The following is a 22,666-nucleotide window of genomic DNA, read 5'->3' on the forward strand; positions in this document are numbered from 1 at the left end:
TACTATTTTACCAATTCCTTTAGCAAGATTTTTTAAACCCTCGGAAAGCATTATTGAATACAATCTGAAGTTCAACAATTTTGGAAGTACTTGCCTTTAGAGCTTTTCTGATGTCCAACTCTTGCCGTAATTAACGTTTGAGTCTGTTTTTTGTGTCAGATGTTGGTAGTCTGCAGCCGCTTGACAGCTGGTCGTTTCGTTACTGAAACGATTCACATGGTCCGTTTTCTCTTATCTTTCAGCGGTAAAAGACTCGAGAAGGCCCATCCCCCCCTGACAAAATTTGTTAGGCACTGTAGGATTTACGCCTAAATGTATGCAGTCCGCAGTACACGTTGCGAAAGCTTCACTGTGTGCTTTCAGTGTGGTCAAAAATGGTTGAATAAAGTCGAATGAAGTATTGCCTATTGTTCGATTAAATCCCTCTCTCCCTATCCTGACCATTTATATTGGCTTATAGGAGCTACGTAATAATTTTTGGTCCCGCTATAGGTGGCCAATCAGGCTTATAACATACACGGTGTTGCCGGACTGTAACGGAACATAGGTTCGATGGATACTTGTTAACGGGCATAGATATTCAGAAAAGGAGGAGAAATAGGAATAATAAAAATTAAATTCACTTCTTACATTGTATATTATCATGCTCTACTCGCTGTCCAGTAACAGTATTAAGGAACAATGCACAATGTTGTTATCACGCGAGTTATGACCATACAAAAATCCCTCTGTTCAATAAAAAAGACAGCCCACAGTGCTTTACACAAAAGATTCTAGGGGGGGCCTTCTCGGGTCTTCTACCCTTTCAGCTCGTATGCTAACACAGCTAATAATCGTGTGACGGCCTGCACAACTACACTACACCTACGTCTAACAACCACTGAGTGCAATGTACTTCAGTGTAGTAGACGTGAGTTCGTTATCAATCTAAAGTTGCAGTTCGATTACCTAAGCTGTTGATATTCTTACAATCAGGAAATGCACCAACAAACAAACAAACGAGTTTTGTAACACTTTTACTCACTGCTTGAAACTGCAGCGTTTGCTAGCAGCTAAAACCATGACCTACATTTTCTAACTTTGCTGGCCGACACAGCTGGCAATCGGATGTTAATAAAGAAAAATGGCGTCTGGCTGGAACTTGACGCTCAGTCTTATTAGTTCCTCAGTGCGGAATTTAATACGTTGATAAATAAATTTATATTAGTCGAATCGATTAAGACTTTCTTCACTCTTTTCAAGAATCAACTCGAAAAAAATGAACCTCGACTCATTTCGGTTCACCCACCGGAACTGGGCCGAAGTAACTCAAAAGCTCGCTCACTCGTGTGCGCTCTCGCTCTCTCTCTCACGCTTAGTGCCTGAAACAGAGCTAGTAATAGGCCCACAGAAGAAGGATACACTACTATTCCTGCCTCAAAAAAAAGATAAAGAAAAACGTCATGGAAGCCAAACCATATTGTGCTGTGAGCCCGGGAAATTGAGCGCAGCTGGTGTGAAGCCATCTCCGGGAAAACCCTACCAATTTGTTGGTAATGTTGTTTCCCCAGGAAATTTCGCTTTTTTAATGTTGTCTTCAGTATATTGATGAAGGGCAGACCAACTCAGCGAGAGAGGATATATTAGTTCGTATATTTCCTGGAGTACTGTTTCCCTCAACCCCCGTATACATCATGTCCGGGTAGAAATTTTCTCGACGTCGGGAAGTTTTCCCTGGGCGTTAGATCTGTTTTGTTTTTTTTTGTGGTGGATATTCTCTTGTTTGTTTGCTATCCTAATCCTACTAGGACAACAAGAACAACATATACTGTCCACTAATTGGAAGTTCTTTCGATCGGTTCGTCTAGGTTCCTGCGTCGTCACCACCGAGGACACCGACGACTTTTGCGTCATCATCCTAGTGTGAATGGAAAATGGTTGGCCTCCCCGTAGCAGCGCTCGTGTATATATTATTTATATGCGTGAGTTTTCGGAGCGGCGGGCACGTTCGGGGAAATCCCTCAGCGTGTCGGAAAACCCGGCCCTAATTTGTGCCGCATTTTGTTTGCTTTGTCGAAAGTCTCAGGAACCTGGCGCCACTTGTTTTTCCTTTTTTTTCGGTGCGGACACAGGAAACACACAGCAGCAGAGAGGCGTTATGGCTGCGTGTATAATATTGGTACATAGGGGTACAGGTCGTCCAGGCACGATGCAGCCGTGTGATCGACTTTGTACTAGTTTGTATAGTTGTTTTCCAGCATTGATCCTCGTTTTAGCTGATAGCTGGCGCTGTTTCCGCCCGCTCTTCTGTTATTTTGTTCTGGTCGGCCCATCGGTAGTAAACAAACATACCAGCCGCCAAGTCACCTAGTTTGGTCGTGGACATCGCCAACGACGTAATAGGGCACACCGGGGTCTGCTCACGTGTGTTTTCGCAATGGTGAAAGACGAGGATGGTAGGAGAAATGGCACATCCACCCCAAACAGATAAGAGGGCGGCCAAATTAAAAGGAGCAAACTCCTGAGCCAGAACAAACAATTCAGCGAAATGTTTTGGTCTCTCGCGCGTGCCGTCAACAGCGTTTTTAGAACGCCATCTTTGTCTTCGCGTGGAGAGAGCGGATCAGGAAGGAAGTATGGGTCACCCACAACACCCACCCCAACTCAAATACCCCTTCCCAAAAAGCCTAACTCAGCTCCTGAACCTCTGTTGACGTTTGATCCTGGCTTTAAGTGGATAACGGTAGTCGGCACAGTCCTTGCCAGAGTTAGCAGGATAAAGGATAGCTAGACATATTACTCGCGTGCCTATCTTAGGAACTTTGCCAAGCACTCACGCGAGTCGTCACTTCACTCACGCAGATCACCAAATATCCTGTGGGTGTGGGAAATGGCTTCTCGCACCAAAGGGAAAGCAATAGTTGCGAAAGGAAGTACACATGGGTGTATCAGTTACGAATGTTTTTGGGTCTCAGCTCAACGACGGTGACGTAGTATACCCGCATGTCAATAACATGCTCCGAGTGCATTGTCCTATTGTACACGTCCCAAGATTCACCTATCAGTGGAATCTAAGATTGGATTACCTAAGTTGTTGATGCTCTGACAATCAGGAAATGTGAAACAAAACTAATCAGCATCAACTATACTATCGCGGTCTTCTTCGCCTTCTTTACTCTACTACAACGTCAGCAGACCTTGAATTTCACTCAAGAAACCAAGGAAGGATGACGTATTGTTCCACGTACCAAGATATATGACCTGGAGAAATGGACTAGACTTCGTGATGCTGGTAAGTGGACCTGTTTGGTCATGTCCAAGTTGCGAAAAGCTTAAATCTTGAGATCTGGTTCAACTTGGTTTGGTCATGGTTTATTTTAGTAGGAAACACGTTGTGTGATGCCTGTCTACTAGTACTACTTCTGAATAATTGTGGAAAATCTATGCAACAGAAGTTAAGAGACTGCTGATTTTCCAGAGCACATAAAAGAAGATCTACAAGGATTTCATTTGGCTACAGCTTGTCGCATAATTATATTTCTACTCATTGATAGTGAGATACTAACCCTTGGAAGTGAATGTCCAAGGACTTACATCAAACTTGATAAAATTGGTTAGCGCAGATATTCCTCGGATGGCGAGGCGAGCACATTTCTTCAAGAGTCTTGCCAAGAATTCCTTCAAGGACCAATCAATAATTCCTTTCTTCGCCAAAAAGCTCATTGATCTACTTATTCGAGTTTAAGCTAGATAAAATTGAAGATATTGTCGAGAAGGTTGGTACCAAGTATTAACTCAAGGCTAGTCTCGTGATTTTTGACTTGATGGTGTCCACTGACTTTGACATTATCGCCAGCTTTCTTGGACGTTGTGGGTAAAATGAGTGCAGAAATAAGGCAGGTATATCGGGATATTAAAAAAAAATCAAGTACTTCCCTGGATGTAGGACAACTCTTCGGGAGATCAACATATTGTCCAACAGCTGGAAAGAGCGCTATGATGGAAGTTCTGAAACATGAAGGTTTAACCCAAAGATGTATGATCACCTTAAAGGGGTGGCGGGGGGGGGGGGATATTTTAAGCCCCAGATTAATCTATTTGGGCGTATGGTGAGGTATACGAAACATCTCTTACCTAAGCTGTATAACGCGGTAGTCTACAAGAACACGCACACACGATAGTTGGTGTTGGAGGACTGACATTACAACTTTGGATGCACATTTGGGTTTCTTTTGCTGAAGAGGTTCGACCAAGAGGACTCCGTGACTTAGTTTATCTACTTTAACTGGATAGTCTGGCCTACCCACCGGGGGCTATCGTATACTACGTAAGCTCTAATTTAATCTACATTGAAGGACATTCTAGTGATGTGTTACAATCACTGTTTATTGTGAAACTAATAGGTGCATTACGCTAAATACTTACCATATCTTAAAAAGAGGGTTTATAAAAAAGTCTTAAAATCAGGTTTGTGTGTCGATAACTTATCGATTACCTTTTATCATTCGCTCAATTCTTCATCAATTTCTGTCAATTCTCATTTAGCGGGTCAAGAATTGATTATTGACCTTGCTAAAAATGATTTTAAATGGTTAAATAACCCAACAAAAAAAAAAAAATAAACGTCCGTTAAAAAAGAGTACTAATGGTTTTTTTTCCGGTCATCTTTCGATTCAATCCCAATTATCATTTGCAACTTCTTATTGAAGAGTGAACGATGTGCCCTCGCCGATTACTTGACACATTGCTTAGTTTACTATGACAAAAAAGCATGTGTTTTTTTACTGTCAAATGTCAAGTAACCTAAAAAAACAAAAAAAAGCCAAATATCTGTCAGTTCGCCGAACGTTTCCTGATTCTGTTGTGCGCCCGAAATATGCTTGTGTTCTCTCTTTGTTACAAACGGACCCTCCGTATCCCGGGGTCTCCCGGAATAAGTCGCACACATATTATTGGGTACTCCGCACTGGAGTTTTGGAGGAAAAGGCTCACAAAAATCCGGGTATCCGGCTGGTCGAGTGAGTGCCGGCTGTCCGGCGACTCACAGGAAGGATCGCCCTCGCTGGTTCACACGCGCCGTGAGTGTGCGTCCGTTATCAACGCGAGCGAGCTTGCGTGCTGTGAACGGCGATGCTTCGAAAGCTTTATAGCAGGAGCTAGCGCGTGTGTTCGAACGGGATGGCGCGAGTGCCGGTGGCCGGTATAAAAACACTCGAACCCACCGGGAACTCACGTCAGTCTGAGTCGGACAGTGGTACGCATCGTACGGTGGTAACGTGTGTGTACGTGGTGTTGTGATTCATCATGTTTGTCGGCTGCGTGCGAAAACAGTGTTAAAACGGTAGACCAACCGAAAGAAAAAGCTCTTTTCTATCCGCGCGCGCCTCTCTGTGTTTGTGTGCTTTGTACGTGCGCGTGTGTAGGAGATTTCTTTACCCCCCCGGCGTGTGCTTGTCAAGTAACGCGTTGTGTAGTGTGTGGTTCTCCTCTTATCACAAACATATCTGGTGTGTCTGTGTGTGTGTGTGCGCCGTATTCAGGGGTGCGTGCGAATCGTTTTTTTTCCTTTTTTTGAGTGTGAGGTCGGAAGCTGGCATTCTGTAACTGGTTAGTAAAAATCTTACCCAATTTTCTATGGATGTTTTATGTTCATTACACTCACTGTCATTGGCCAAATTGTCAAAAACAAAAAAAAAACAAGGTAATTAGTAAATTTGTTTTCGTGCATGTTCCACCATTAAGATGTCCTGAGCAAATGAGTACTTGTTTGGAGGTAGAGTTTCAGAGGAACAAAAAAAAACCCCACACACACACACACAATAGCATCTCTCATTGCCAAATATTTTTATAGCATCACACCCCACACAGAGATGTGTAACTCACCAGAAGAAGAAAAAAAAGGCCAAATATTTGTAACCCCATACCCCCGGGGTGCGCACTTTTTTGCACAGAAAAAATCAAAAAGCCCCGGGAAAAATTGCAGCTAAAAGCAACACGTTGCTGTTGTATGCGGGAGAGTTGCTGCTTTTACCGTGTGTTTGTTTTGTTGTTGTTTGGCTTAATTTGATGCTCCAGAACTCGATGTGTGTGCGATACATAAAGTTGCATCCTTGTGTAGAAGCGAGAGCAGACCGAGCGCAGCGGGTATCGTGCCTCCGATCTCGTGCCTTCGCTTTCGAATGCACGCTCGCTCTCCCTTTTCTAGCTCTGTCGCGTTCATTCCACATCGCATCCTACCGGTTGTTGATGCATTAAAATGTTCGCATTTAAAATGCGATTTAATTTGCATAATTGATAAAGTTCATGGATGTTTTTATTTGTGCCCGGATGAAGGAGAACGCGGGTGTGCGCGTGAAAAAAAGAGACACAGATAGCGAGAGCGAGAGAGCTAAAGTATTTATATAGTGTGTGATTGAATCTACCGTTTCGATGCACAGAGACCCCTAGAGGGCCTACACCCCCCGCACCCTTCCCCCAGTAGTAGCAGTTGCTCCGTGTACTGCACATGCCCCCACTGGTGGTTACATTAACCGTCGCCACTCGGTAACTCACCGAAGGTGATGCTGCCGGGAGCTTTATAGTGCTGAGTTTGTTAAGCCGCTGAGAATGGGCTTTTGCTACTCACAGTAGTGCCACCGGGTTGCTATGACGGGCATACATAATCTGTGCAACAGATATCAACATCCTGGAGAGGCAGGCAAAAATAAAAACGACGGGAATAGATAACTAATCGCTCGCCGGCGGAGCACGTCGTGAGTGGCGTGCATTGAGAAACGCTGATGACGTCAGTCATCATGCTGCTGCTGTGCATGTTTTATCGGTGTACGTTGAGAGTGGAATATATATGTATATCTGGCAGATACAGCGCGGTACTAGTAGAGAGTTGCGTCAGTTCACCATGACAACGGCCGGGGTTCTTTCGCTCTCGCGCGCGATATCGGATAGTTCGACACCACGGCACAACTGAAGGGTACACGCTAACAGTCAGCTATTCATCTATCAATTATTCGTCCATCAACAACGGTACTGTTCGCATCGGGAAAAATATCATATAACAGCTAGTGCGTTTGTTTGGTGCAAAGTTAACTTCCAGATCAGTTTGGTGAAGCAAATTACACCGGAACCTCTTTTGGGTAGTGTGTGAGCAAAAGTGTTATTAAAAAGTGTGTTACATCAGTTCTTAGTGGTATGTCCTAGTGAAGAATTATTGGCTTTTAGCTTGATTTTAGTGAGCTAAGAATCTAGGTTTTTTGGTTACTGTCCAAGGTCTACTGCTAGTTAAAAATGTCAAAGGAACTCCCTTTAAAAGAGTTTTTGTTGTCAAATCTCTCGTAGAGTATATTTTATAACGTTTTTCATAAAACTCCTCAAAAGCAGTCTTGGCGCCTTTGGTTAACAAAAAAAGTTGAAGTAAACCTGCTTTTTTCGTTGCCTAGCTCCCTGCTAAGAGTGGTCAGTGTGTTTCCTTAGCAACGAGTGCATTGTCCGCGAGGTCCTTCTTTTTTTTCTCCTCCAGTGCTTGCTGAGTTCTCCATTGACCTGGTGAGTAGCGGCGACTTTTTAAAGAGGTGCACGAACACGGTGCATTACACATCCTGCGTGGGAGGTGTGTTAGGACGAGGTCGGCATTAATTACTGGGAGACGCTTGGATTTTGCTGGGCATCCTAGCCGCTGCAGCCCGGGCTTTCACTCACGCGTGTTAAATAAAAGGGCGCAAACACGCGCCCGAGAGAAGTACGCCTGGTAATTCTGGGAATGATTCCTGTTTGCTGCTCTGTCCCCCGGGAAAATACTTACTTCCGTTCCAGCTGAGTTGAGCGGGGTTTTTTTTTGTTGATAAACTACCTCTCTCTCTCTCTCTCTCTCTCTCTCTCTCTCTCGCTCTTGCTCTCTTTAAGTGTGTCTATCTTGTATTATTCGTTTAGATATGTAATGCTAGGAGTTTAAGCATATACGTATGTTTTACAGACATTTGGAATGTAGTTCCATTATTATTTTGATATGATATGTGCAAAATTGGAGCGCAAGAGAGATAAGTTTGAGTGAGGCAGATATGTAAGGTGTCCTATATGGAACTAGTTGTTGCTCCCAGCCATTTCCCAGACTTTGCTCAAGGTTTCCATTCAGGATGAAGCATCGCTTGAGCTGAATTAACTGTGAAACATTTCAAAACAGTGGATGTGAAATATTTCAGTCCAGTTCTACCTGTGGATTGTCCATTTCATCCAGAGCAGAGTGGAGCTAGTCTTGTTCTTCTTCGTTCAAAAACCTCCAAGATTATACCGGCCATCTAATGACCGAACTAGACATAGCGATATCACGTAGTTGAATAGTCAGGCCTCCGACTACGGGGGAATGGCCCGGATGGGATTCGAGCACTGTCCACTTCACCCAGGCCAGAGTTTATCTCATTTGTACTGTATATTCAGTAAGTACGGCAACGCGAAGTAGGGCCGAACTCTAACTGTAATTAACTCTAACTCTAATTCTTCTCAAATACTTGGGAGTCACTTCTACTGTGAGTAAGGAGCAAGTTCAACAGAGTCCAACTCAACCCGTAAATTGTCCAGAATTAGCTCCAATATAATATAGTTAATCTCAAAATCGAACGAGCAAGTACGTCACAATCCAGTTCTACAAGTCCCAAACCCCGTCAGACGTAATTGTCCAGAAATGGCTCAAAAAGATCTTCAGTCCAGCTCGGAATCCCGGTACATTCTTGAGAGTCAGGGTACTACTATATTTTCAGTAGGTACAACAACGAGCAACTATGATTCAATTCTACCTGTAAAATTGTCTAGAAATGGCTCAAATATTTCACGTTAATCTCAAAATCTCAGTCAATATTTGAGAGTCATCACTCACACGTGTAAGTACAGCAAACGAATAAGCGCAAAAGGTTCCAGTTCTCAACGTGTAAATTGTCCCGAAAAGGCTCAAACTTTACAAGCTCCGCTCAGAATTCCTGTCAATATTTGAGACTCACTTGGTACTATATGGTTTTGGATACCCCGTTCACCTTGATTGGGCTCTGGCAAAAAAAAAACACACACACACACACACACAAGCCCGCGAGCCTCCTTTTTTTGCTGTGGAGTACGTCCCCGGGAAGCATGCGCCCTTTTTACAGCAGCTGATGATGGGTGCTGTACAAAGATAGAATAAATGAAACAGAGAGTAAGTGAGAGAGAGTGAGGGGTAGGGCGAAGAGGGCTTGTCAATTTGAGACCAATTTTGACATCCGCGAGAGCGAGAGAGAGACCCTTTACAAGGACGAAAAGCTTGAGAGAAGGATCAATCACCTTTACTGTGCTTTGCTTGTAAGCGAGAGAGATAAAGAGAGGGAGAGAGAGAGAGACACAGTGAGAATTCAAATGTGGGTCAACAGAGCAGCTTCCGGTCTGGAGTGGTTATTTTTTTTGGTGGGAGTTTTGGGTGAGGGTGGTGGGTGTTTTGGGTGGGGGGCGGGTTGAAACTGTGCGAGCAGGATGCGTGATAAAGCGAGGGATGAGTACGTACTGTGTCTGAAAATTGGTGTTTTTTTATAACCTCCCTTATTTTGTCAAATTGTCCTTTCGTATATCAGCAACAGGTTGTGCTGTGTTTGTGTGTGTGTTAGTTTGTATACCATAACGACGGCATCCTTTTCGGACGGTGTGCTATCGCAGTCTCTCGCTCTCTCTCTCTCTCCCCCTCACTCTCCTATTTACTTTGTGCGTGTCCTTTTAACGCATTCATTTACACGGACCTGCTAATTTGTGGCGCCTGGCAGGCTTTTTCTATCCCTCCCCCAGTGGTGTACGTTAAATGGTTCTCAACTAATTACTTACAATGTTTCCCCGCAATTTTCTCGGTTTCCATGTTGTTGCTGGAAAACAGCCTGTTTTTCCTTTCATCGTGGTATTGTTTGTTTGGTTTGGTTATGCTTTTTCTTTTTCTTTTTCTTTGCGGCCAACAAAAAGCAGGAAAACAGGATCAGAAACAGGAATGTTGGCTTCTCCACTTTACTGAACTCAATTTCATTCATTATGTGCAAGCAGCGGCAGAGTTTTGGGGATTTTTCCCCCCTACCGGTCGGAAGGGCCCGCGTGCGTTGTGCGGAGTGGAAAAGTGGGGGCGTTTTTCCAGTGAAAAGATAGGCCGCCGTGTTGTTTTTTGTGATGGGCGTTGGTTGCCTTGGCTCTTGCATTACTTCTCAAGATGGCGATTGCCGAACAAAAGACACGCGTGCGGATTGTATCAAAACCGCCTCAATTTAATGATAAAATAAAATATTAAGAATCTTTTGGAGAGAGAGAGAGAGAGAGAGAGAGAGAAAGAGAGAGAGAGAGAGAGAGCAAAGAGAAGAACTGCAGAATTCACACTAGAATTGAGTACGAAAATCTCTTCAAGAAATTAGTCAACGTTAGGACTTCTTTTCCAATTCATTTTGGGGCAAAGCTACTATCTCCCGTAATTCTTAAAGCCAGTGTATCTTATCTCTAATAATGACGTCAAAAATAAAAGCCGTTATCAACGGTTACATTTCAAACTGTTGGAATCGATGCCCCCCCCCCCCCCTCCTCCCTCTCTCCTCTTTAGCCATCCGCGGTTACAATTTTAAGATCTCAAAGACTCAGATCATGAAGCTCAATTGAGACTTAAATAGGTTTAAAGGGAGAAATCTTCCTCAACTTCTTACTATGTGGCTTTACAACCTGGAGAGCTATCGGCCTGCTACATTAGGTATGTTCCAATATGGGTACAATCAAGTGTAGCAAAGCCGGAAGTAGCTGGCCAATATGTCCAAAAAAATAAATAGTTGTTACCTGCTATTACGAACATATCTTACAATGGAGTGTACGGTTCTGGTTCAAGTAAGTCTGTACCATAAGTGAAAAATCACAGATCGGTCGTTTTATTCGATGCGTCGACGACTATTGGCTTGCATCCATAGCTCCATTATTTATGCCCATTCAGCTTTCTCATATTTTTGCTTGGGTTATATTTGTCCATGGGCGAATGGGAGGTTCAATGTTTGCTATCGATTAGTCAGCAAGAACCATCGTTCGGTAGTAAGTACCTTCTCCTTCTTCAGCTGGCGATAGGTCCGGCCTCCACACGTCAGCACCCTCCCACAGAAGCATATGTTTACATTCTATGCTCAGCAGAGTTCGTGTGACCCACGATGGAGGGGCACCGGTACGAATTCTATAAACAATTCCTGGTATATTGACCCCTGGGCTCAGAACGTCCTCCTTCGCCCGGACGTCCTCATAGCAGCCGGCGGAAGCAACCAACCACCGTTCGATCCTCCACGATTCTCTGGGTGTTTTGTTGTTGTTGTTGGTTTGGTGTGTTGGTAGGCTTTACGGCGCCCTCCGGAGACTAAAATGGGGGAACCTCTCCCGAATGGTAGGCCATCAGAAACCTATCCTCAGCTACAGTAACACCTCTCGTTCTACCAGGCTAACCTCACTCCTTACATACGTGTGTGTGTTGCACTGCGTAATTCGATATCTTTCGCCAGCGGGTGTTGAAGAAGAAGGGGCTGACCATGCAATGATGCCGTATGCATCGGGAAAGCGGACCTCCCGATCGGTTGAACGTGTCTCTTTGTGCAGCAGAATGGTGCTGTTTGTTTTAGTTATGCATCCACGTACGTGTGCCGCCGCCCCCTGGCGGAGATAGAAGCGGGTTGGTTGGCGTCGATATACATCGGCTTTTTCTTAGGAAGCCGCACCGGCTAATGGCTAAATTTTCTGTGATCACACGCCGGTCGCGAGAATGTTTAAATAGCTTCTACAGTGAAGAATCTGTAACGAATCGGCATTAAGGACATGAGAGTGTAGCGCAGTAAATTGGGATAAAATTATGTAAAATCATTCTTCTGCTCTTTAGGTTTATACAGGGGCGCAAGAGTTTTTGGTCTGCCATTCCTATCTTCCTTGACTTAGTTTACCCGTAGCTTGATATTCAGAACTGCGTTCCTGGAGACGGTCTGGATTTAATATCTGGGTAGTCTGGATTTAATAAAGACCGTCCCGCTAGCAACTTGGCCATCAGACATTATTGGTATATGTACTTCATGAGGAAGGTAGTACTAACAACATCCGAATGCCAATTTGTTTAAAGCAATTCGATAGTCTGGCGTTTCACTGTAGCTTTTGATACTTTGTAATGTAGAGTTTGTCGACAACTCTTAGGAGATGGACGTTGTCTGGTGTCATCTACATATCGTGAACAACGCACATCGGAGCCTACAGGTATAGCTAAACTTGGAAAGATTTCGAAGTCTGCCACAATTCTGATTTCCTTGCATTTATTACATCCTTAGGTCAGATTAGTTTGCTCTCGTTAGTCCTAGATAAATCGAATATCTTTTTCTTCTTCCTTGGCTCTACAACCTCAGGAGAGTCTGTCATTACTTAGCTACGATAGTGGATCGTTTTGCTTACGGGGCAGACGGTCCGGACGGGATTCAATACTCGCAGTCTTGTCGCTCCTCGACCATTATTTTTAGTTGTAGAGTAGTTTGCGCTCTTTGTCCACATGACGTATTCTCGCAGTGAAGCTAGCTCACAAGCGAGCTCTAGAACCCAAGCGCCAAGCTCTTTGATCTCTGCCCACGAACTCTGGATAGATAGAAATTGATGCGACAGCGCTTCGGGAAGGTTGTGTGTGTTTGTGGAGTGCATATTGAAATTTGATGACGACAGCGAGAACGAAATGACGTGGTTTACATTTTAATACCATTTTACCCTTCACGCACTCCTATCAGCGCGGTAGAGGGAAGAAGATAAAAAAGCGAGGGTGTGTTTAAGAGAGAGAGAGAGAGAGAGAGAGAGAGAGAGAGAGAGCAAGCAAGCAAGCAAGCAAGCAAGCAAGCACAAGCAGCTTAATCGAACGATCGCGCATTTCTTTGGAAATTGACAACCGTTCATTAATTATGACACATTTACATATGCGCTTAGTGCAAAAAATATTTTATTGTGTGTGCGTTTTTTACTTGTTCACGATAGTAAAAGGGGAAAATAAGAGTAGATGATGATGGGTTTACCTACTATTGCTTGTCGTAAGAAGCGGTGTGTGGGAATGAAACTATTTTGTTGTGTGTTCTGGAAAAGTCTTCCGCTTGTGAAGTCGTATGACAGCACAGCAAATTCTGTATACTAATGCAAAGAACAGAGATAGCAAAAAGACCCGTTCGCACTTCTATTTTTCTTTGTCCTCAGATATGTGTGATTCAGATGAGATTGGCACCCGCATTCTTTCACTAATGCTGTCTGCTTTGGTGATGCATACATCATTACTTACGAGCGGTACACGAACATTCAAAAAATGTCGAAATGTTTAAAGATGTGTTAGTGCAATTATCGATTATGCCAAATGAATGGCCGTAGCATCACTTGCGATGGCAGATAAAAGTATCTGCCCAGAGTTTCTCACGTCATAAGCAAGTGTCTACATGTTTAAAAAAAACCACTTTCGACCGATCACACAAGCTAAGTAATCTACGTCTAAGTGTGGCTTTATCTCGAACAGTAAAATTGGTTTTAAAGCATTACCCTATCTCAATTTGGGCCTTACAGACCTCTTCTGCGCATATGAATGACCTAACAATAACTGCGGGTTGGGATTCTCATGAGCCCATCGGAGCCTGGGCGAGCCTAGTACAGCTCGACATTGTAACGGATCCTCCATTGTCCTTCCACACATCTTCTTCTTTTTTGGCACTACAACCCTGAAAGGTCTCGGGCTTCCATTTCTGCCTATCTGTGACTTGGTTTTAGCCATCTTCTATAAGTCCCATCTTATATCTTATTTACCCATCTTATGTCTTCTATAAGATATAGGGGGGCGGTCCGGTGGTCGCACGGCAGGACAGAGGCTCAAATCTCATCTGGGCCGTTTCCCCCCATAATGAGGAAAGGCTATCCAACTATGCGGTATCAATAAGCCTAGTTAGCCAGAAATATCACGCATAACCTAAGAGGTCGTTAGGCCAAGAAAGAAGGAAGATATCTTCTATAAGTCTATCTCGATCCTGTCGTACGCTGATGACATCATTGGTTTGAGCGTTTTCTATAATATGTAGCAGAAGCTTATCAAAGGATCAAGCGAGTGCCATTAAAGCTTCTTCTTCCTCTTCGGTGGCACTACAACCACGAGAGGTCTTGGCCTGCCATTTTTGGCTTTCTTTGACTTGATTTTACCAGTAAGCAAAGTAGTCAAGCCCTGCGCACGGGGAGGCAGTCTGGATGGGACTTGATCCCCGGTGGCCCTGCCGTGTGAGGACCGGCGCCGTTATCGCCTGGGCCACCGGACCGCCCCGACACTAAAGCTTGGGTTGGAGATTTTTCTTCTTTTTCTTTGGCACCTCTAGAAGTCTCGGCTTGCCATTTCTGACTTTCTGTGACTTGGTTTTACCCGTAGCTGGATAGACAGTCCTGCGTATGGGGAGGCGGTCCGGAGGGGATTTTAACCCCGGTGCTGCATTGCAGAGAGCCTTCTCGTTCTACATATCGGGCCAAATATCCTTTCAGGCATCTTCCTCTCGAACGCGGCTAAGAGCGTTTCGTCTGTTATACCACAGAGTCCATGTGTCCTGAGGCGTATTGCTAGTACTGGACAGCTTCGTCCGCGCGTGACGGGTATTTTGAGATAGAGACACTTGCTCGAAAAATCTGAGAAACACTGCATTTGACACGAGCAATAAAAAATAAAATTGATGATGATTCTTGCTGTCCATCATCAGCAGCGGCATGGCACTAATGGCAAAGATTTATCTCTGCACGGTGTAACGCTATATGATGGGGGGGTGGGGCGGAGTGCCAATTATCGATTATCCGATTAATAGAATAAATAAAACATACCGAACCACACCGTCCAGCGCGCTAAAAATAGCCTCACACACCACCAGATTTCCTGCTTGTGTACAACCGGTGAAGCTAAAAGGAAGCCATCTACTACTTGAACCTTGCCCGTGCTTCTAGCCTGTGTGCAGCCTTGACATACGCCAGTCGGAAGGTTAAAAGCTTGTTCTTTAATAGCAAATTAATGCACGTCTCCGACACCACAAACCGGGGAAGCAGCAAAAAAAAAAGGCAGCCAGGCAGGCCCGCACTCTGAAGTTTTGCTTGAAGGTCAACTTGATGGTATAAGGAAGGTTGATGGGCGACACTAAAACTGGCAAGTTGGAAAAGTCACCACAATCCTTTTTGCCCACCCCCTCCCCCCCCCCCCCCCCCTAAAGGCCTTTCGAGTGCACTTTCTTTCCAAACCCTTGGTCTGTGCGTGACCGACGCTAGACGTCCTTTGGCAAGTGACCCGTTCGCCCAGAGTTGTTGGTGTTGGTGGTGCCACGGGAGACAGGGTGTCTAACATGGCTCTAAGATGATTAAGTATACAATGAAGTATGGCAATCAATAAGTGCCAGGCGCGAGGCAAAAGCGCATAACAAAAACAACTTCCAGGAAATGTGTACCGTGTGTTCCCACAAAATTGATACGGTGCTCTAGCTATTGGAAGGGGGGGGGGAATGAGGATAAGAGGGAGCGGACAGAAGGAAGGCGAGAGTGAGCGGTACAGGAAGTTGGAGGATGCATTTTTATAGCAAGTTGCAACACGCAAGAGAGGTCAATCGGATTAGGCGAGCGAGCGAACGTGTCTGTATGCATTACCGAGAGAAATAAATATATATTAAAAAATAAAAGCAAAAGCTTACTAAATAGAGGTTACATTTCTTAGATCTTTAGTCAAGATTGGGATGCTAGGGTCCTTACCGTCCTCACCGGGAGCACTGGGAAGGTATTATTTAATGTACACCGCATTCTCTATGCAGGGAATTCCCCATCAGCACGAGTACACAGCTTGACGTTGTAAACAGCTCTAGCACACACACACACACACCCAGGCACGCACACGCTAGAATTCGCGTGAAGTCGTTCCGCGTGCATTGAGACTTGCGATCTGATGTTGTGTGCAGCCTATGCAGTTTCAAGTACAGTTGTGTACCACCCAGCAGCAGCTTCGAGTTATCGCTTTTTTTTGATCAGCCAGTGTGTGTGTGTGTCTCTGTAGTTGGATGGTACTATAAAGTCCTCCCCTAAGCCTAAGAAACAACAGCGCTGATAGACGTGTTGACGTGCTAGTATAGTGCGCCCTATTACGTGCAGCAAAACCTTGAGCTAAACATGATCTGAAGGGTGAACATTGGGAGTAGTGGACGATTGGGTATAATATTGGCGCAAGTCTATGCCGCGCTCACGTTTTGCTTTGTTTTGCCCATACATCATTGCCCACTCTCCAGACTAATCAACTAACTGGGCTCACTCTCTCTCTCCCCTCTATTCCCGTTGCAGTCGTTCGCTTCATTAGAGCGGGACCTTTGGCGTGTTAATTAAGCAATCAGACCGAAAGCCAGCCGGACGGACCACCAGCAGCAGCAGTAGTAGAGAGCCTGTGGAAGACCAGCAGAACACTTCCTCCCCGTACCAGACAAGTAGTTAGGGCGCGCGCGGCTGTGTGCAATCCGTCGACGAGCTCTTTTGAGTTTTTGGTGCAGTAAGGCAAATAAACACTAAACGGCAAGATGTCACTGTGGGCGCGTGTGAATCAACTACCCCAGCCGATACTGGAGCAGATACGCTTCATCTATGGTAGCAACTTCCCGATCGAGGTGCGCCACTATCTAGCAGATTGGATCGAAGAACGATTGCTGTAAGTAGTGATGGACGTGTGCAAAGGGGATGTGCACTTCAATGTAATTTCAACCTCTCTCTGTCTCCCTCTCTCCCTATCGCCCTTTCTCACCGTACAGCAATGCACCAGTCTACACGAACGATCAGGAAGCGGTGTACGAGCAGGATGCGGCCAACTTTCTTAACCAGCTGATCATGGAGCTGGAGCGGACCGCGATCAATCTGCCGGAGACGAACTTCACCATCAAGATCCGTCTGAACGAGTCGGCCCGGAACTTCCGCCAGCTGTTCTCGCACAATCCGGCCCAGCTGTACCAGCATCTGATGAACTGTCTGCACCGCGAACGGCAGTGTGTCGCCTACCCGGATGAGTGCGTGAACGTGCAGGATCCGGAGGTGACGGAGGTGTTCAATGCGGTCCAGCAGCTGCAGATAATGGTGCGGACGAACGAGAACGACAACCGCAACCTGATGAAGGAGTACGAGCATCTGCTGCTGGAGGTACACGAGCTGCAGAAGAACCGGGCCCAGCTGGAAACGATCGAGAATGCGGAGATGCGAGCGCACGCGCACAACCAGCTCGCCCAGCATCAGAAGATGGTGAACGATCGGTTGCAGCTGTGCACCGGCAAGCGGTTGGCGCTGGTGGACGGGTTCCGCAAGACGATACTGATCATCGACGAGGTGCAGAACAAGGTGCTGAACAAGTATCTGTCGCAGTGGAAGATTAACCAGGGTTTCGCCGGGAACGGTGCGTCGATGATGAGCGCCAGCAATCTCGACACCATACAGGCGTGGTGTGAAAGTTTGGCAGAGATTATCTGGAGCACGAAGGATCAGATCCGGCTCGCGATCAAGAACAAGTCGAAGCTGCACGTCGAGCAGGAGGATGTGCCGGATCTGTTGCCGCAAGCAATGGTTGATGTGACGAACTTGCTCAAGATGTTGATCACCAATACTTTCATCATCGAAAAGCAACCGCCGCAGGTGATGAAGACAAACACACGGTTCGCTGCCACCGTGCGCCTGCTGGTAGGCAATACGCTCAACATCAAGATGGTAAATCCGCAGGTGAAGGTGTCTATCATATCCGGTAAGTGCTAGTCGGTGCTAGTTCTCTTGTTGCTCGGATTTCTAATGGTTTTTTAAATCTCTTTTTCGTTTTACAGAGGCTCAAGCACAGCAAACGCAACAAACTAACAAAGCTTCCGAACAGTCATGCGGTGAAATCATGAACAACATCGGCAATCTGGAGTACAACGAAACGACTAAGCAGCTATCAGTTAGCTTCCGGTAACGTTTGCTTTGAGAGCTAAAGTTAAACTGCCTTATGTGATGTGATTAAATTTTTGGGCTAATTTTAATTACAGAAACATGCAGCTAAAGAAGATCAAGCGCGCAGAAAAGAAGGGCACGGAGTGCGTGATGGACGAAAAGTTTGCACTACTCTTCCAGTCCAGCTTTGCCGTCGGCCATGGTGATTTGGTCTTCTCGGTCTGTATAGGCAAGCTATAATCCCAAAATTTGCTGCTCACTCAATGGTTGTCTCTCGTTACCCTCGGGTCGTGTTGCAGGTATGGACTATCTCGCTTCCGGTGGTGGTGATCGTGCACGGCAACCAAGAACCACAGTCCTGGGCCACCATTACCTGGGACAATGCGTTCGCCGACATCAACCGCATCCCGTTCCAGGTGCCGGACAAGGTGATTTGGAACCAGTTGGCCGAAGCACTGAACATGAAGTTCCGCGCCTCTACCGGACGTTCGCTGACCGCCGAGAATATGCACTTCCTGTGTGAAAAAGCGTTCAAAACGAACCTCCCGTTCCCGGTGCCGAACGATCTGACGATCATGTGGTCACAGTTCTGCAAGGAACCGATCCCGGACCGCTCGTTCACGTTCTGGGATTGGTTTTACGCGGCGATGAAGGTAACGCGCGAGCATTTGCGCGGCCCGTGGATGGATGGTAGCATTATCGGGTTCATACACAAGTCGAAGGCGGAGGATTATCTGCTCAAGTGCCCCCGGGGTACCTTCCTGCTGCGCTTCTCCGACAGTGAGCTCGGTAAGGATGGTGATTTTTTAAATCTTCCGCAGAATTCTACATTCAGCCTGTTTTCTCTGTATTGTAGGTGGCATTACGATTGCTTGGGTGAACGAGGGCAACGACGGACAGCCCCAGATACTGCACATTCAACCGTTCACGGCAAAAGATTTCTCCACCCGTTCGCTGTCGGATCGTATACGCGACTTTGACGATCTCTTCTATCTGTACCCGAACAAGCCGAAGCATGAAGCGTTCGACCGGTACACGACACCGGCCGGGCCACCGCGCAACAAGAATTACATCGCGTCCGAGGTGCGTGCCGTACTAATGCCCGGCCCGACCAACAACCAGATGAACAGCTTCCCGAACACCCCGTCCTACAACATTCAGTCCCCGGATGCGTCGCGCGATACGCCCTCGAGCGGGTAAGTGTTGTTCCGTGTTTGTTTCACATTGTTTAACATGTCCCGATCCCAACCTCCTTTTAGTGGTGTTCTGTTTCAGTTCTGCACGCTTAGAAGTTTAACTTACAGTATCAGAGATGAAAAAGAGCGCAAGAGAGAAACCGATTGTATGGGATGTAATGAACATTATGTGTGTGCCAATACGTGTGTGTATGTGGATAGAATGATTCTAGAAATCTAGTTAGGATATCAGTTAACCGAATGTAACGTAAATTGTTTGCCGCACCGTGCTCTTTCTTTCTACTTGTTAGTATATTTATTCTTTATGTTTCTCATTTGCTTTGTACATTTTCATATTTAGCTACCTCTTTAATTACCCTTTTGTCTGTATTCCGTACGCTTTTTGGGGTTTAGTTCGTTAACTCAGCAGCATTCCACGCGTCTTGGAATAGATATTGGTTTTTATTTATGTGTGTTTAGTCTCTCAAATGTAGCTTCGTAGTTTCGTGTGTTTGCTTTTTCACCAGTAAAAGTATTCTCATTACGAGTAACGTAAATCACGTGCAAACATTTTAATATTTGCTTGCTTACTAACGCTTGGTCTAACACCACCCGTCATTTGGAATTGTTTTACACCAGGACGTCGGCGATGTGTTTCTTATAAAAAAAATGTGGCTAAGGAGTAGAAAAGGCCCACAAGTTTGCATGGAACACACATGTAAGCTAACTTTCATGGAAGTGCACAGTGGAATGAGAACAAGACGAGATAGGAGAAAATAATTTAATGTAAACTCACAGCTAATTTTATACATATAAATTATGTAAATCATTCTCATTTGGCGTTGTGAAATGTAGTATAAGTTTTGATCTAATTTTCTATAATTTTTTAGCTAAAAATGATTTATAATTAACTATTTGTTGATTATGTTATGTATATGAACTCTTTTTAAAAATACTAAAAATTACTATTTCATCTGAGTTTTGGACCGTTTTTGCAAGTTTATGAACGGTTTAGTTAAACCATATGTAAATACAAAACAAATTCATTTTTTACTATTAAAAATTATAAAAATATGCATCAGTATTGTGTAAAACGCTCAAACTCGTGATCATCATTACGTCTATTAAGCCAGAAATGGCAGGCATGACCTAAGAGGTCTTTAGGCCAAAGAAGAAGAAGAATAATAAAACTTAAAAAAAAAATTCACGACAACTTATAATAGCTTTTAATACATTTTATTTACAAAATTAACGGTTAGTTTCAATGTTAATTTTATGTTTTAAATGCTCATGCACACATTTCACCGTGAGCTTTCACACAACTTGCATACATTTGCGCCCCGTAAAACTTGTAGGCCTATTCTAATCCTTAACCTGTTTGTTTTATTTATTTGAAAATAATTTTCCAAAGATACCGGTTCATTGTTATTTGTTTTCTCCACCAACTTTTTTACGTTTATAAGGTTATGCAGTGCAATGTGTGTGTTCCTCTCTTTCTAAAATGCTTATCCTCTCGATTGATTTATTTATTCACATTAATTTTTATTTTATTTTCATTTTCCACACTACAAGGCTGCTTGCCTTGTTCAGCTCGCTGAGTTTATGAATGGAGAGTTGAATAAACGTTCCACGTCTGTTTCTTTTTTTTTTTTTAATTGGAAAGCGTAATACAGCTGATGAAAAACAGTTGTGTAAAACAATAAGTTTTGCTGAGGCTTTTAAACATACTTACCAATTTAGCTTTAAGCTTTGACTGTTTTTAAAGGATATGCACATCACATTTGTTACATTTTTTGCAAGTAGGAATGTGTGTGTGTGTAGAAGTTTCAAATTATTTTAGGGTTGAGTTTTGAAGAAGTTTTGAATTTTTGTAGAACCACGAGATGAAAAAAAAAGGATTTTGTTGAACATATTTTTTTCTTTCCTGTTTTAAGCATCTGTCATTAAGATGCCTTGAACTTTTTTTTATTCTGTATAACTATACATCCATTTCATTTGTGTTAAAATTATTTTTTTTTACGAGTGGGAACCCATATAATTCGCTCGGTCACGTGATTTGCACTACCCAAACAAGCCTACATAAAGATAATTCAATTTTATATATGTATGTTGTTTGTGAGCATGTAAATCCAAAATAAAAAAAAAACGGCCAAAGCCCAATACATTGTGATTGAAAAAAAAAAATCCAAAATCTCTCCGTTTTCTTGTTGTTTTTCTTTTTACTTTTTCGTCTACAAATGCAACATCGGCCGCGCGCCAAACTTCGGGGCACCGCTAACAACATTCATCTTTCTTTCGTGTCGCCTCATTTACAGCTATCAGAACAGTACGATAATGCACCTTTAGTCATTAAATTTATGCTAAATCCACCATCACTGCTAAACAAACAAACAAATCCAAAATTGCACACTACTGGACTGTCGGCCTACCAAACGCACACACAATCGCGCTGTTTTACGTAACGACGCAGAAGGAGCCGCATCCGGCGTTGGCTACCGCGGGACAGAAAAATCGAAATTTAATTGAACAAAAACCAACTGTATGTACCGTGTGTGAGGTGACATATGATTGATTGCACTTGGATGCTATTTTTGTTTTTCACAACAACAACAACAAAAAAGCCAGCCTGTTGTAATATTACGCTACTTCAGTTCCACCCACACACACGCACACACACCCGTGTAGTGATGGGAAGTTAAGGTAGTGTGGCCGATGGTGATGTGAGTGTGTGATGAAGCTAAATAACCATTCTCTCAATTAAATAATGTGATGTGAAAAGCGGAACCAAGGGAAAAAGCCAAATAGAAAATGTCAAAAATGTGTTGCTGTGTTTGTACCAAACACACTAGAGAAAAAGGGCATTTGCATCATGGTTGCAAACTGTCATTGCCTAACGTGAAATGGAAAAAAGGTTCATTGTGTATGTGTTTATCGCTATCATCGACAAAGCAAATTGGATGTAAAGGATGTAACTTATCGTATTCCCCCACCCCGTAGTAGTAGTTAAAACACAAATGGATTGTAATACTGATTTGTTTTATAGGTAAGCGAACAAACAAACTAACAAAACAAAATGTGGTACTAATTGCGCCTGTTGCTTTTCATGGCAGCTACAAAAGTTTTAGGCCTGGATATAATCCGGAAACAAGGGTAACGGAAAAAAAGGAATGGCTGCGCAAAACTGCGCAGAGTATCGAATACTCTAAAACAAAAACATACAGGAACAGAAACAAGATGGCTAACCGAACCGGTTTCACTGCACGGTTGATGCTTATAAGATCGACTCTAGTAATTAGTAACAATATATTCCATTACTCCTGACGTCTTTTAAACAAGCGAAGCACAAAAACCAATGATAAAACGAAAAATATATATTGGAGGAGGATAACGAATATCCTCCGGGATAGGTAGAACCAATCTCCTGGTATCATCAACCCCGTGGTAACAACTCCCGAATGGGTGTAAATGTGTGTGTGCGTGTCTGTTACAACCGACAAACATAAAAACATTTGCTGTGTATTAACAAAAAAAAAACAAAATGTCAATGAAAGTGT

At 44.1% G+C, this 22,666-nt stretch overlaps 1 protein-coding gene across 15 annotated transcripts in view; it reads left to right on the forward strand.

The window, feature by feature from the left end:
* The window catches only part of LOC118510114 (signal transducer and transcription activator), a 43,255-nt gene that overhangs the window by 9,722 nt on the left and 10,867 nt on the right, over positions 1-22,666 (forward strand). For 7 of the 15 annotated variants that reach the window (XM_036051624.1, XM_036051615.1, XM_036051606.1 and 4 more), the window contains exons 3-8: positions 16,324-16,681; positions 16,782-17,755; positions 17,832-17,955; positions 18,033-18,156; positions 18,237-18,726; positions 18,794-19,133. In XM_036051624.1, the coding sequence (XP_035907517.1) occupies positions 16,554-16,681; positions 16,782-17,755; positions 17,832-17,955; positions 18,033-18,156; positions 18,237-18,726; positions 18,794-19,133 (2,180 nt within the window). In that variant the 5' untranslated portion in view covers positions 16,324-16,553. Of the gene's footprint in view, positions 1-5,053; positions 5,587-7,055; positions 7,166-7,503; positions 7,522-16,176; positions 16,196-16,323; positions 16,682-16,781; positions 17,756-17,831; positions 17,956-18,032; positions 18,157-18,236; positions 18,727-18,793; positions 19,134-20,684; positions 21,259-21,427; positions 22,253-22,666 lie in introns of those variants that run through there. The other 8 variants (XM_036051699.1, XM_036051692.1, XM_036051683.1 and 5 more) reach the window with 8 other exon arrangements.

Source organism: Anopheles stephensi, chromosome X, assembly GCF_013141755.1.
Source record: "Anopheles stephensi strain Indian chromosome X, UCI_ANSTEP_V1.0, whole genome shotgun sequence".
NCBI lineage: Eukaryota > Metazoa > Arthropoda > Insecta > Diptera > Culicidae > Anopheles > Anopheles stephensi.